General features: G+C 56.3%; 1 protein-coding gene across 1 annotated transcript; it reads left to right on the top strand.

The window, feature by feature from the left end:
• The first annotated feature begins 1938 nt into the window (after positions 1-1938).
• On the top strand, positions 1939-13170 carry SPINDOC (spindlin interactor and repressor of chromatin binding). The gene is made up of 6 exons (XM_036100411.2): positions 1939-2307; positions 5640-5969; positions 6065-6214; positions 6345-6482; positions 6650-6850; positions 12361-13170. Exons 1-6 carry the CDS (start codon positions 2181-2183, stop codon positions 12570-12572), a joined length of 1158 nt encoding a protein of 385 aa, XP_035956304.1. The 5' UTR covers positions 1939-2180; the 3' UTR covers positions 12573-13170.
• The last annotated feature ends 2697 nt before the right edge of the window (positions 13171-15867 follow it).

Here is a 15867-nt window from a genome sequence, read left to right as displayed (position 1 = left end):
GCCCCAAGACCGGGTATCTTTATAACGTTCATCTAGGAGGCAGGAGGATGCAAGCAGGGCTGGAGTTATCTATGGTAAGGAAGCAGCAACCACTCAGAGTCATCTTTGTGGTCACCAAGGGGCCTCACCTATGTCTCATTCTGAGCGTGATTTATTTCTGCTGGTAACATCATGGTCTGAATATCAGAAGGGCGATCTTGAACACTCTTGATATTCCTAAAACTTCACAGTGATGTCCATTATAGAAAGTATCCCCATTCCAAGGATGTTAAAATGTAGAGAAAACGCTCGTCTTGGATTTGATGAAATAGGATTCTTGCTGTATTACTTTGGGCAAGTAATTTACCCCTTTAAGCCTCAACTTCCTGCTCTGTAAAATGGGAACAATACAGTCTACCACATTAAGATTTATGAGGACACAGTGCCTGGTATAATATTGGGTGTATCACTCAGAGTCCGAGGGGGGAAATAAGAACCATTCTAAATATGTAAAACAAAGAATTTAATGCAAGGTATTGGTGCCACCAGTGACAAGGGTGATGGAAGGGCTGAGTAGTCCCAACAGGGGACAGAGAGGTAACCCAGAGATTAGCAAACACACGACACTCCCTACCACTCCTAAACCAGAGGGACAAATGGAGGAGATGGAATTAATGTAGCCTGGAAGTGAGGATCATCCCCCAGAAGTTGGAACCAAGGCAGCCTACCCAGTAAGAGCTGGAACCAAAGAGGAGCTTTATCTATGGCTGGAGACCTGCCCAAGCCCAAGCAAGCGAGAGAAAGAGAAGAAACACACTGGCTTTATCCTTCCTCCTATCTTCCCGTCTCCTGCCACTGTCTCCCATTGGCCAAACCCAGACCTGAAGGCCGCAGTCCTGGGAGCCTGAGGATCTGCACCGTGCAGGGCAGTAGAGAGAGAGCAGAAGGTCAAGGAAGGGATCTCTGCAAAGGTTACCAGGTGATCCTGAGATAGAAATGATTGAAACCCACTTGGTAATACCTTTATCTGTAAAACCTTTAAAGTACTGGATTCACTTGAAAGTAACAAGATTATTCACTTAAAGACCTATGGCAATCCAGATACCATAGGTCTTTCTGCTCTCCAGCCCCCATCCCACTACATGCATTATTCTGAATTACTCCTGTGTCTGGTCTGATAGGGTAGCATTTTGAGATGGATTTCCAGTGTCGGACATTTTCTCAACCGAAACCTCAGGAGAGCTTCTACAGCAGAGGGAGATGCCCATTCTATGTCACGGAGGTAAAAGCTCACCCGGAGCAGGATTAGGATGCAGCAGTATCATGGTAACTGGAGTCTGGTCTTGGGGCTCTCAAGGATTTGTGTGCCCTTGGGGAGGCTCAAAATCTCTAGACTCACGTTTAAAAAAAAAATGGAAATCAAAACCATCGGGGGTGGTTTGCTTGTGTCACACTCCACTTGGCTCTTCCATCTTCGCATCCCCTTATCCAGAAGGCTCCACAGTGTTTTCTGAGAAAGGATGAGGTCGTCTGACAAAACAGATAACGTGCCCAAGGTCACAGAGCTGCGAAATATCAGAAGGAATTCCGTCTCCCCGCTTCCCACGCCAAGGCCCTTCTCGCTGCCCAGCGAGTTCTGTTCCCGCCCGGGGCATCTTCTGGCGGAGGAAGGCTCGTTCAGAAAAGGCAAAGGCGACCCCCAGCAAAACCCCGGGGCACTTGGTAGCGCTCTCGACGCCCGCCAACGGGCCCGATCGGCAGCCCGCCGGGCCTGGGGGCCTCTCCGCCGGCCGGCAATGCCCGCCTGCGCGCCGGAGGCCGGCCGGGAGGCCGCGGCCCTCCCCGCCGCCCTGCGGGTCCCCGGGAGGCTAACGGAGCCGCGTGCCCGGGGCGGGGCCACGCGCGATTGGCCGCGCGGGGTCGGGGGCGGGCCGGCGGCGGGCCGGCCGGGCGGGCGCCGACAATGAGCCTCCATAAAAGGGAGCGGCGGGGGCCTGGGGCCCCGGATTGAGCCCTCCCCACCCGGGGTCCCGACGCGCTCGGTCTCGGGGAGGTCCGGACGCGCCCGTCGCAGGCCGGGCGGTGAGCGGCGGGCGGCGGGGAGGGGGCTGCGCGGGGCGGGAGGCGGCCCCTGGCTGCGCGCCCGGCCTCCAGCGTCCGGTCACCGCGATACCCCCCCCCCCATACACACCGGCCGCACCATGGCCCTAAAGGCCGAGGGCGCCGCGCTCGACTGCTTCGAGGTGACGCTCAAATGCGAGGAAGGGGAGGACGAGGAGGAGGCCATGGTGGTGGCTGTAATTCCGCGGCCCGAGCCGATGCTCAGAGGTGAGGAGGGAAGGGGACCCCACTTCCGCGTCACGGTCCGGGCCCGGGCGCCCCCTCCCCCTCCGCAGTCAGGGGCTCCAGCGCCCCCTCCCCCTCCGGCCTGGGACCCGGGCGCCCCCTCCCCCTCCGGCCTGGGGCCCGGGCGCGCTCTCGCTCCGCCCCCTCCAGGGTTTGGAATCTGGGGCCTCCCCGAATTCCCTCTCCCCCGCCCCCGTCCGGGGTCTGGAGCCTTCGATCCACACCCCGCGCGCTCCGGATCTTCCGGTGCCCGAGCGCCCCCTCTCCCGGGCCCCGCACCGGCGGCCGCGGTCTCCCGCCCCACGGAGGCAGAGGCCGGCGCAGGGGCCAAGCTGTGTTTTAGGCCGAGGGGCAGCAAGGCCTCCGGGCCCGAGGCTGGGCGCGGCAGCCTGGTGTCCGGAGAGATCCGAGGATGCCGCCCGCCAAGAGGAGGATTTTCAGGGCCCTCTACGCAGAAAGCTTTCCTGTCCCCCAACTCCCCTTGCATCCCCGGCCTTCCACTTGCGTAAGCCACAGGTGTCAGATTCTAGCGCTTCAGGGGTGAATGGGATGGCATACAGCATACTCAGTTTCGGAAGAGAAGTGTTTGCTAGGGGTATCCTCTGCCACGCTGGAAGGAGATTGGCCTTGGGAAGGGATTCGAGGAACAATCTGGGAACACTTGATTTCCCCTCCCCCTTTACCAATTTCTTTAGTCCGCAGGATCTTGCAGACCATTAGAAAACAAAGGGCCTTCTTAGTGGAAAACTTAATACTCATGAAAATGCCAGAAAAATTTTCATGGAAATGCAAATATCTTTTTAATCTCAAATACCTCTTCCCGTAGGGGGGATTGTACCCCAAAGAGGTTGAGAGCAAGTCCATTTATTTAAGCTCAGCAGCACCCGCTATTTCCCTGCACTGCCTCTCATCCTTTTTGGAATCTGGAGAGTTATAAAACAAGTCCGGTAAATAAAGGCTGCTACCCTTCTCAGAGCTTTGCATCCAACAGAAGTTCTTTCCCTACTTGTGCTAGTATTTACTGAATGCTGGATGCCAGGCTGTCTCAGTTAATCCTCTCAACAACCCTGCAAGAGAGGCCCTATTCCCCAGTTAGGGATGAGGAAGTAGAAGTCCAAGAGAAGTTAATTCATTCACCAGGTCTTCATTAGGCACTTACTGTAAGCCAAGCAGTTTTAGGCTGGGCATGCTAATGGCTATAAACAAAGATGAAACATCCCTTCTGGAATATATATATATATAAATGAATGACCAAAGACAAATACAATCAAATGCATAGGTGTCAGAGACGATATGTGGTTCAGAGAACACCAGAGCAAAGGGAGGAGAAAAGAGAGTGGGGGTGTTTTATTTGGAATATCAAGTGGTCAGGAAAGGCTTCTCTAATGTGAATTTTGAGCACAGACCCAAAGGACGCGAGAGAACGAAACTTGTGGGTAATGGGAGGGAAAGCATTTTAGGCAGAGAGAATAGCAAGTATAAATGTCTTGAAGCAGAAGCTTTTTGAAAGATTTGGGGTAAGTGGGGAAAGGATAAATTCAAGGTCTTTGGCCTGAGCATCCAGAAGGACAGGCCTCCCACGAAAAAGACAAGAAGGCTAGGATGCTGGCGTGTGCAGATAGGGAGTTAAGGTTTGAACAGGGTGAGTTTGACATGCCTGTGACACATTCAAGTGTCATGACCAGATAGGCATCAGACACGTGCATTTAGATGCAGGGGAGAGTCTGGCCGGAGGTAGAAATACGGGAGTCATCAGCAGGCAGGCAATGGGAGGAGACTGTCAGAGGAAGGAGACAGACAGAAGGGGTCTAAGAACAGAGCTGTGGAACTCTCTCCGGTGACTGCGGGTTGGAGATGGAGTCGGTCCCCATCAGAGATTTCTGAATGCCGCTACCTGCCAGGCGCTGTTCTTGAGGCTGGGGGTCTAGGTGTGGACGGTCAAAAGTCATGCTGTCCCGGAGCCTGCCATGCAGCGGGGAGACATGGAGCACAAGTGACACCATGTTAGGCCCGGTGGCGGTGTGGGCTAAGGAGGACACGAGGGGGGACGGGAATGGGGTGCCCCGCTTTCTGCAGAGGGGCAGAGAAAGCCATTGCAAGAAGAGGGTTCTTCAGCTACGCCCTGAAAGAAGTGAGAGAGCCGTGAGAAGAGATGAGAGGAACCAGCACGCGTGACCCCAAGAGAGCCCCAGGAAGTAGGAGACGAACCAACGGGAGGTGGTGCCTAGGAGCCGAGCGACAAAAATCAAGATGGAAGAAGTGATGAGTCAAATGATGAAGTTTAAGAACTGACCACTGGGTTTGGCATCGGTGACCCTGGCGAGAGCTGTTTTGGAGGAATGGTGGGAAAGAAAGCCCAACGGCAACCAAGAGGTCAAGGGTCCTGTGCCCGGTCACGTGGGAGATAGGTACAGCGCAGCCTGGCACCTGGATCTTCTGAGTCCTGACAAATTCTCAGGCCCATTTTAAATGCCACCTCCCCATCGGTTCCTAGGCGTTAGGGGCCCCCCCATATTTTATTTCATCTTCTCAGGTGGGAGAGAGGGGCGGCCATCAGAGATCAGGAGACTCCGCAGAAACACTGAGCTGCCAGGTTATGTGGGTCTCAGCCTGCCTTCTTTGTCGAGCTGGAAAGGATTCCTGCCCTGCCAGAGTTTGTGGTCCAGGTGCACAAAGCAGATGCCAGGCAGACCCTTGGGCATGAGATCACACCTGCAGTTGCTCTGGGAGATGGGAAAGGGGTTGTGACAGGGTGTGGTGGCCTCTTAAGGGGGCCTCGCCGGATGGAGAAGCAGACATGCCCGTCATTCGCTGACTGAAGGCTCACTGAGCATCTCCTGTGTGCCAGGCCCTGATAGGTGATCACACGTAGCATTCTTGTTCTCAAGAAAGTATGCAGTGTGGCCTGGAAGTCAGACGTGGATATAATCCCCCGCCAGGGGTGGGAGGTCAGGAAGGCTTCCCAGGAGTGACGATGTGAGCGGGGCCATGAAGGAAGTATAGGAATTTATCGGACTGATCAGAACGGTCTGGACGGACGTGCCAAGACTGAAGACCTGCAAGAACACAGCTTGTCGGAAAAGCACGTGGACCTGTGGTCCGAGCCCAGATTGAGAGGAGATAGGCAGGGAGATAGCGGGATGCCCAGGCACACAGCGTCTCATGGGCTGCAGGGGAAGGGAGAGAAAGACTTTGGGTGGCAATGTTCCTCCCTCTGCCCCCCAGCACTCCACCCAGTTTGGGGAATCAAGTTGTAAGTATTCTAGGCCGCGGCACCTTTACCGCTAACACGTCCTGCACCTCTCCCTCTGCAGTGGCCCAACAGGAGAAGACCCCACCGCCTAGGCCCAACCTGCTGGAGGCGGGTGGCGATGGCTGCGAGGAGCCCAAGCAGCAGGTGTCTTGGGAGCAGGAGTTCCTGGTGGGAAACAGCCCAGGAGGCAGCGGGCGGGCACTGTGCATGGTGTGCGGGGCCGAAATCCGGTCCCCCTCTGCAGACACGGCGCGCATGCACATCCTGGAACAGCATCCTCACACCCTGGACCTGAGCCCTTCAGAGAAAAGCAACATCCTGGAGGCCTGGAGTGAGGGGGTGGCCCTTTTGCAAGACATCAGAGCTGAGCAGACTTCTTCACCCACCTCAGGTAGGGATGGGGCGGGGGGCGGTAGGGGTGGAGGATTGAGGGAAAAGTCGGCCTCTCAGAGGACTTGGAGCTCACTGGGTGTTTGCCCTCTTCAGACTCAGGCCAGGATGTCGAAGCTGACCCGGACTCCGACCCAGACCCTGCCAAAATGCCAGCAGAGATTGTCGTTCTCCTTGACTCTGAGGACAACCCATCTCTCCCGAAAAGGAGCCGGCCCAGGGGACTCCGCCCCCTCGAGCTTCCTGGTCAGTCTTCTGGAAGCACTTGAGGCTGAGCTGGGGAGAGGGGAACATGCGCCCTGTATTCTGTGTGGAGAGAGGCTGTGGGGCTCAGGCGTGGACCCTTTAAAAGGTCTGGGGTCTTCTCATTCTGCAGCTGCTCCTGTCTCGGAGCCAGGAAATAGGAAGCCCCGTGGTCAGAGATGGAAGGAACCCCCTGGGGAAGAGCCGGTCAGAAAGAAAAGAGGCAGACCCATGACCAAAAACTTGGACCTGGACCCAGACCCTGACCCAGGTGAGAGGGAGGCCCATGCAGGTGTGGGCATGGGCTCCGGCCGCAGTGCTCCTAGAGGAAAGCCAAGCAGGGGAGGGCGGTCGGTCCAGGCCTTTGGATTCTGGCTTCAGTGAGGATAGACAGCTCAGCCTCCCAGACTCACAGGTCCATCCTGTCCTTCCTTCCAGACCCCCCGTCACCCGACTCACCCATGGAGACTTTTGCTGCTCCTGCTGAGGTCCGACACTTCACTGACGGCAGCTTCCCCCCAGGCTTCGTCCTCCAGCTCTTCTCCCACACCCAGCTCAGGGCCTCAGACGGCAAGGACTCACCCAAAGAGGGGAGAGCTGCAGAAGGAGGCCTTCCCCAGCCGGAAAGCCCCTCTCCAGGTGAGCTCCTGAGAGGGGACGACAAGGGAGGGTCAGGCAGGCTGCGTCCCTGGGGTCTGGCCTCCTCGAGGCTGCTCTGCAGCAGAGTCCAGAGCAGAGGTGGTTGGCACTCGGGTCCCCTGAGAGACAGGGCCAAGGACAGGCAGACTTGAATGACAGGGACTGGCCAGAAAGCTGAGCTGCTAACGGATTGGTCGTTAGGTTGGGCTAGGCCAGTGCTCCCCAAAGCCAGACACCCAGCACCACACTTCAGGCTGATTCCACCTGGTACCTGAGGTGCCCAGCTCACCCTTCTGGAGCAAGGGCCTTAACAGACCCGTGGTGAACTCAACAGGCACTTCCGTGAAGAAAGCAGTCCAGTGACTTGTCTAATGATAGCAGTAAGCGCTTGTGTTTGTATCGTGTTTAACCGATTTCCAGAAACTTCTGTACGTGGTTCATCTGGCCTTTAGAAAAGTCTGTTTTCTGCAGGGGAGAAGGAATTGGGAAGGTTGAGTCTCAGAGCTGATTCCTCCTTCCCTTGATCCTTGTATTCGTTTCCTGTGGCTGCAATAACAAGTTAGTGGCTTCAAGAACACGCTTTATCCTTTCTCAGTTCCAGAGGTCAGAGGTCAGGAATGGGCCTCACTGAGCTAAAATCCGGATGTTGGCAGGGTCATGTTCCTTTCTGAAAGCTCCAGGGGCAGGGGTGAAGGGTGTCCATTTTCTTGTCCTGCCAGCTTCTTAGAAGCTGCGTGCATTCCTTGGGTTTTGGTCTCCTTCCATCTTCAAAGCCAGCAGCCTCAGGAGAGTCCTTCTGAGGATGCTATCTTTGACCTGACTCTTCTGCCTCCCTCTTCCCCACTGGGACCCTTGGGATTACATGGAGCCCACCCAGATCATCCAGGACAATCTCTTTAGTTTGAAGTCAGCTGATTAATCAGCAACATTAATTCCATCTGTAGCCTTAATTCTTCCTTGTCATGTAACATGACCATAGTCACAGATCCTGGGGAGGAGGGTGTGGACGTCTTTAGGCAACAGTCACATAGCCAAGCAGTGGCAGAATTCAGATTAGACCAGAATGCATTCTGGGAGGGCAGAGGCTGAGCCTGGTTCCTCTTCATCTCTCCATGCCAGGCATCTCGGGCTCGGGAAATGGCTCTTGAAGGAGCGACCGAGTGACACACGGCGCCTTGTCCCGGCCTGTCTGAAATGTGCATTCGGAGTTAGAGCCCAGGGAAAGATAGCATGGGAGGTACCAGGGGCTCCCCAGAGCAGGGCTCTCAAAAAGGAGGTAGGCTTTTTGCATAAAGAAAAAAGCAAATGTGCGCCGTCTCCTGCCCCCCTCCACCAGTGGGGAGCGCTGTTAATAGTTCAGTTTGTATCCTGGAGACCTTCTACAAAGCTCGGTGTGTGCGTGTGTATGTGCACACGTGCACTTTCGCTTGATCATATTTTACCAAAACGGGCTCCGCTCTTTCTCCTCTTGAGGCAAGCGTCAGCCCTTCACGTAGATCACGGTTTTAGCTGTCTCAAGTTTCAGCTTGAGCCACATTCCAGTCCTGCCTCTCTGAGAACAGTGCGCTCTGCTTGGACTTGAGCGTTCCCCAAGCTTCCTCATTGTCTTCGGTATCTCACTGCTCTAAAGGGCTAACCGCTTCCACTGTTTAATGGGTCTTCTGGTTTCATTCTCGAAAGGGAGCCTTCATTTTGAGTCCTGGGATACCCTGTGCCCAAATTCCACCTATCTGGAGTGGTGAGTAGCTGAGAAGGGTAATCCCTGAGATCTCAGGTTCTTTTGGGGTGCGTGGGCAAAGTCTGAGGCCTTGGGGTTCACCAATCTGATTGATGTGAGAGGGTTTTTCTCAGCAGGGGGCAGGATCTAGGGAGCTTGGAGGTGGCCGGAACCCACAGCAGCTCAGCCGTGAGGGAAGCACTCTGGAAAATGACATGAGTGAGGACAGAGTAGAGTTTCTTTGTCCCCAAGAAACTTACTGTCTGTTTGGGGGTACAGGTCGGGGGCAGTGACGCAGCCACCCTAGTTCTGTGCAGGACAAAGGCTCCGGAGCGTGGTCGCAGACTGTTTCAGGATCCCAGAGTTCGGACAGATTCCTCAAGACCCTGTGAGGCTTCAACCAGAATGTCTTCATGTTAGGTTGCTTTATGTATTGAGGTTCTTGGAAGATTTTGAGTAAAGATTCTATCGCTTTAAAAAAGTTTAAAAGTCAAGGATTTAGAAGTTGGGGAAGGTCACTGTAGTGAGGTCAGCTGAGCTGATGGATATGAGTGTGAAGCAGAGAAGGCTTTCTGGAACTTTCCAAGGGCCTTGCAGAACAAGGGTGGGGAGGCATCCAAGCCAGGAGAGAAGGTGAGCCTTGAGGACCCCACTCACAAATCATGAGACAGAGAGTCTCTTGGTCTTGCTACTGTTTAATTTGAGTAAGACCTAGAGAGCCGGCTCTTAGGATACCTCAGCCAGGCTTGGTATGTTTCCAGGCTGGACCAAGGAAAAAGTGTGTGTGTGTGCATGTGTGAGCTGGACCAAGGAAAAAGTGTGTGTGTGCATGTGTGAGCTTCGCAAGCGACAGGGTCTTTGTTTTGTTGACTGCTGTGTCCTCAGCACCCGGTACCGTGCCTGCCACAAAGAAAGCCCTCCGTAAAGATTTATTGAAAGAAGGGTGGATAGTGGTTGCCTTCACTTGTCACGTGGTGGTGACATTTTCAGTCGCCAATCAGAAACAAGCCTTAATGAGAAACAAGAGAAAAAGACTCGGGCGCACTCTCTGGAGGTGTGTGCTTGTACCCACACACGCACAGATGTAGAGGAAGGGGGGAATGTTGCTGGGGAAGCAGAGGGGCTTGGGCTTCCCAGGAGGGAGGGGGGCCAGCCCTGGGTTTGGAGTGCAAAAGGGGCTCAGCTTGTCCCCACACTGATAAATCCTCCTGGCCTGCTTTTTCACGGCCCTGGGGCTCTGATCATGCCTGCTTTCTGGAAGGGCCTCACATGTCAGGCTTCACTGTCCTGATGCTCCTCTCCCCACCCACCCTCACCTCTGCCCTCCGTGCTACCAGAAAGAATTGGTACGTAATTCTGTTGCTTTGAGCAGTCCCAAAGTCCATGAGCTCTTACCACCTGCTGAACTCTTTTAACGTCTTAGCATGTCATCGGTCTCCTTAAATCCCCACAACCACCATACACAGTATTAGGATTTCCATTTTGGAGAAGAGGACACAGCCTTGGAGAGGTAAGGCACCTCTCTCAGGGCCCCTCGCCTAGTAAGCGACAGCCTGTGTGCGTCTTTACCTGTGCCCATCCCCCTCCAGCATCCAAGCCGCATCCTCTGCCTTCTCTCTGCTGCTGGGGCTGAACTGCTGCTGGCAAAGCCTGTCGTCCCCCCCAACTCCTCGCTAGAGCCCATCCCCACCCTGCCGGCCACTCTTCTCTCTGTGCTCTCCTCTTTGTCCACCGTCCGTATTTCCCTCTCCTCCAGATCTTACCCGGCAGCCTATGCAAAGCTGTGATTTCTCCCTTCTTGACCCCTCATGCCTCCCTAGCCACTGTCCCATGTGTCCCCAAGCCTTTTCAGCGAAGCTGGGGAGCATTTTCTACACTAACTGGCCCTCCCCTCTCTGGGAGCCACTTCAGTCCTATTCCCATCCTCCCATCTGATGCTAAAATTGCTTTTTTGGCAAGGTCACCTTTGACTTGCCTAAAATGAAAATCCAGCAGTCAATTCTCAGTGCTTGACTTTCCCCAATGTGACCATAACTGTGACATCGCCCCTCCCTCCTTTCTGGAATCACTCTCGATCTTGGGGCTCCTTGGGCCACTGGCTGGGTATCCCTCCAGCTTCACTGGCTGTTCTGTTTCTCCGGCCTGTCCTTTCATACATGACTCCCTGAATCAGATCGGACAGTTCTCTCTCCTCTTTCTCGAATGGAAGCTGCTTCAGGTCAGGATGTGTGTCTGTTTCATTTCCTGTGATCTCCCCAGCACCTGGCATAGGGTCCAGGTGCTGCTTACGTGTTCGGTGAGGGAGTGGTTAAGTGAGGGAGTGGATGCCTCAACCCCGGGGCAAGACCTTCCTCACTCCTGGAGTGATCCAGTCCAAGTTCATGTGCTCCCAGCTCCCACCCAGATTCCCCCTGGTTCCAGCCTCTCTTCCAGATGCCCATGTGACATATCTGTGGTTGTCCATAAGATCTGTCAAACTGGCTTATCCGAACTGAACCCCCACGTCCCCCCACCCTCCCCGAGCCACTCTCCTCTTCCCCATCCTCCTCTCCCCTTTTCCATTGTGCACTTTGCTCAGGCTAAACCCTCAAGAGTTCAGAATTCACCCTCCTTTCACCCCCTCCACAGTGGCTACCCTGGTCCAAGCCATCTCTTGCCTGGTTCCTTAATGGCCATCTCCCTGGCATCCTGGCTTCTGGTCTTTGCCCACTCTGGTCTCCTCTCCTACGGTAGCCAGGGTCCTCAGTGCAAACCAAGTTGGATGCTGTCCCTGCTGTTCCTGTCACACTCCAGATAAAAAGCCAGAGAGTCCTCATGGCGACCGGGGATGCTCACCCCAGGATCCTGACTCTCCTAGCCCAGCCCGCCGGCTCTGCACAGGCACTGACCTGCTGTTCCTGCAAGCACAGGCAGGCGCCCCCCGGGCGGCCGTGTTCGCCCTTCCTTCTGCCTGGTGCTGTTCCCCAGCCACCCGCATAGCGGACTCTCACTTTCTGTACGTCTTTGCTCACATACCCGCTCCACGAGGCCCTCCATGCTATCCTGTCCCCTTCCCTGGTGTGTTTTCTTATTTCACTTTGTTTCCGTCCATACGCAACACATCACATCTTGTGTCCGTTCATCCTTTTGGCTCCCGCCACTGGATCGGGAGTTCCAGGAAGGCCGCGTGGCATCTGCTCGCCCCTCTCTTAGGGCCCGGTTTTGCCTATTCTGAGCAGCTGCTCCCCACTGCTGAGGTAGACATCTGATCCCCGAGGGGTAGGTCCTGACCGGAGCGGAAGAGCCCTGTGAAGCTCTCCTGGGATGCTAACCCAGGACTGGCCGTGCGGGGCTCTCGCCTTAGCCTCCAGATCTGTCTGTGAGCCCCTTGGTGGGCAAAGCTGTGTCTTACTTGGTTGGCGGGGGTTCCCCACTCCCACCACCTGTGTCCACACAAGGCAGAAGCCCTCAGGCTAGGGCTCCCGGGAAGTTTTAGATGAAGCAGAGTGAGCTGAAGGGAAGAGCCGAGGGAGGTAGACAGCACTGAGCATCTGTGTACCAAAATACGTGGGGGAGGAAGCCTGACTTACGCCTCCGGGGCTGTGACCTCATTTTCTGGTTGGTCGTGGTCCTCTGATGAACCAAGAGTGGAGCTTCCCGCTGTCCCTTGGGCTCCCCCCTCATACCAGGCCTTGGACTGTGGAAGTGGAGGCCTGGGAGTGGAGGTGCAGTTTGCAGAGGCCTTTGGGGGGCACCATTGTGGTGGGGGTCCGGAGGGCCCTGACTTCTGCTCTCTGCTTCCATCCCTGCCCAGCTCCCCCTCCGGGGCTTCGCGGGACACTGGATCTCCAGGTTATCCGCGTCCGGATGGAGGAGCCCCCGGCAGTGAGCCTCCTGCAGGACTGGTCCAGGCATCCCCAGGGCACCAAGAGTGTGGGAGCAGGTGACACCCCAAACTGGCCTGCGGTTCTGTCAGACTCCAGCACCACTGTGGGGGGGCAGCCAGAGGCAGGGAGTGGTGTGTAGGTTCTCGCTTTCCTGGGGAGGGAGGGAGGGAGGAGGCAGGGTCCCCCTTTGGCTTATCACTCAGAGCTGCCCGGCTCGACCACCTGATGGAGAGAGGAAAACCAGGTGCCAAGGCAGGATGGAGGAGAGGAAGGGGGGCAGCATCCACTGCTACTTGGGGGCACTGGAAGGTGTCTTCCCCTGGCAAGGCACAAGGCCAGGCCCTGAGATGGGCAAGGCTGGCCTCAGGGCTGTCGTGTGGTAGGGCATTGAGCCGTGGAGAACACCTACCCTGATCCTTTCACTGACCCAGACCTCTCTGTCCCCGCTCCTTTCCCCCTGTTAGCCCCCCCCATTCTCCCTTGGCACAGTGCCTTACACAAGAGGTGGTCACGATGGGGTTTGAACTGAGTCCCACTACCTCGGGGGACGCCTCTCCTCCCCCACCTGTTCAGGCCCCTAAACCAGGAGGCCTCCATTACCTCTTCCCGCTCCATCCCTGCAGGAGGCCCAAGCAGCCCACCTGGGGGCTTTGTTCACTCCCTCCCTCCTTTTCACCTATTTTCCTGTTGTATATATCTCCTTTGTTGACAATAAATTATTTTTTTTTATTAAGAGAGTTCCGTCTGGGCCATCATTGGGGGACGGGATTGGCTAGCAGGATATCCAGGCTCCTGGAGCGACCTTGAGGGGCAGGTGGGCTGACCGATGGTCCTGGGAGGGAGGGCAGAGCAGGGCCAGGACAGGGCATCATTGGCTGGACGACTGGGGCTGCCTCGGTGCCAGTCACAGAGGGATACCTTGCCCCTTCCCTGTGCCCTTGAAATGGGGTCAGAAACACCTTTTCTTTGACATTTTGTACTTTCTGATTCCTTTGGTAAGCCTCTGTCCAAGAGAGGCCATGGTGTGGGGACGGGGGTGCTTCCACCCTAGTCACTGATCTTTCTAAAGTGAAATGGTTGTGGCCAGCCTATGGGGTCGGCGGGGGAGACCTGCCTCCCCTCCCCTGCCCCGGGATGAGGCAGCAGCCATGTGGCACCTTACTCCAACCCACCCTCTCCTTGGCTTCATTAAACTCCTTCCTTTGCCCGGTTTCCCCGTTTCCTGGACCAAGAGATGGCCCACTTTGGGTTTCTTCACCAGCTCCTTTATCCTCCTAAACCAACGTCACAAGCCAAATCTCTGTGGCATTTTGTTTCTCTCCCATGGGTGAGAGGGGCACTGAAGAGGGGCACGGGGAGCTCCCTGTCAGACCCCAAACCCCGCTGTCGCCTTTAGAATCCAGAGGTACGTGGAGCATTGGGACAGTCCAGCCCCTGCTCCGGGACTGCTTCCCTGCTCCTGATAAGTCCTGTGCACCTGGGGAGAGGTGAGGCCTCCAGAGGACTCTAGAGGGGGCGCTCGCCTACAGCACTGACCCAGCCAGGTTTTGAGACTAACCAGAAAGCTCCTCTTTAACTCAGGAAGGATCTGGGTATGAGCACATGACACCGGGCCATGTGTTTCTCTGAGCCGGTGTGGGCCCACTGTGGGTGATCTCCGCGTGGTTGCTTCCTGGGATGTGGTCCTGTCTCCCTGTCTGACAAGCCTGGGAGGAGTGCAAGTCTGTGGGGCCCTAGTCGGGGAATTAGAAGGCATGGGTATGGCACGTTGTGGAGAAAAGTCAGTAGATCCTGTGTTAGGGTGGCTTCCCCAGTGTGTGACAGGTGGGCCATGGAACTCCCCTGGGTCTCCACCCCCGTTTCTGCAAACTTGTAAAACTTCCATCCCACTTAACAGGAAGGAGTAAATAAGGCTGCAAATCGGGCTTTGAAACACGAATGTGAATCACTGCCGGTGATTTCTTTCCGTCCTTCCAATCGTGTGACTGTGTTTACAATTATGCCAATGTGCTTTTAAATCAACGTGGCTGTGTTGCTGGGTGTTTACAATTGAGAAAACATCTAAAGCGCGCTGTAAAATCGTGAAGTTCAATGCACCTTCTCTGCTGTTGATGTGATTGGTGGCCGGCCCACTAGACTGTGAGCTCCTTTTGGGCAAGGACTGGGCTGCATTGACCTCATTTTCCTAGGGCCCTGCTTGGGGCCTGGCACATCGTAGGTGCTCAATAAATGTTTGTCAAGTGCCCTCTTGGTGTGTCTTCCTGTGTGACATTTTCCCAGGGCAAGCCGGTCCCTAGAGTGCGCGCGGCTCCCCGCACAGGGCTGGCGGCCACAGTGGCTGTGGGTGGCATGGCTGCCCCCTGACCTCATCCCCACATCTTGGTCGGCAGGGGTCTGCCCAGCCTCGGCCAAGACCCTAGGGACGATATGAGTGTGTGGGGCTGGGAGCTCCCAGAGGGCTTCCAGGGAGAGGTGGGGAGAGGAGCCAGGGCACGACTCCACCCCGAGTGCAGAAGCTTCCGAGCGTCGGTGACTCAGTGCTTCGGCGGCATGTGTGTGTCCCCCCGCCATCTCCCCCGACCCCAGACCAGGTGCTGCTGCAGCCGTTTGCCCAAACACCAAGGAAGCCTCGCCCGCCATCGGTGCCCCCCCCGGGGCTGGTGGTGGCAACTCTCGAGGTGTGATGCGGAGGCCCAATCACGACGTTGAATGGAGGGTGGGAGAAGAAGGGGCCGCTGCCCCCAGCTCCTGATACCTTTGCCTCTAGTCCCCTTTGCTCTCTGAACCGGGCCACCTCCTGCTCTCCCCAGCTGCCCCCTCGGGGTCCAGGATGGGGAGATCTTTCTGGATACCAGCAATAGCTGTATAGTTCAAGCTGGTCCAAGATAAAGGAAGAAGCAGCCCCTTCCCTCCTCGAAGAGAAACTGGTGTGTGTAGGGGTGTGGTTGGGAAGGGGAGACACTGGCTGGGCCCTGTGTGGCGCCCTAGCTGCATCGCTGGTCTGGTCCAGACTCGCCGCTCTTGCGGTCCGACCCCCCAGACTCTGCCGCTCCTGCGGTCCGACCCCCCAGACTCGCCGCTCCTGCGGTCCGACCCCCCAGACTCGCCGCTCCTGCGGTCCGACCCCCCAGACTCGCCGCTCCTGCGGTCTGACCCCCCAGACTCTGCCGCTCCTGCAGATTCCACAAACATGACTGAAGGCCCCCCGGGGGCAGGCACCGTGCTGGGAACTGCAGAGCACTGACAGGACACCCGGCCTGTCTCCACTGTGGGTCACCCCACACTGGGCCCGTTACACAGGTGAGGGATCGGGCTCAGCAAGACGAACGACCTGCCCACCATTCCAGAGCTGGTGAAGGAGCAGAGCCAGGCCGAGCCTGGATCTGTCTGACCCCCGAGCTCTTGTCTCCTGTGCTACGTGGCCTGTTTCGGCT

Source organism: Halichoerus grypus, chromosome 11, assembly GCF_964656455.1.
Source record: "Halichoerus grypus chromosome 11, mHalGry1.hap1.1, whole genome shotgun sequence".
NCBI classification, from domain to species: Eukaryota; Metazoa; Chordata; class Mammalia; order Carnivora; family Phocidae; genus Halichoerus; species Halichoerus grypus.
The sequence above is the reverse complement of the archived record's forward strand: the minus strand, read 5'-3'. Positions and strand labels throughout refer to the sequence as shown.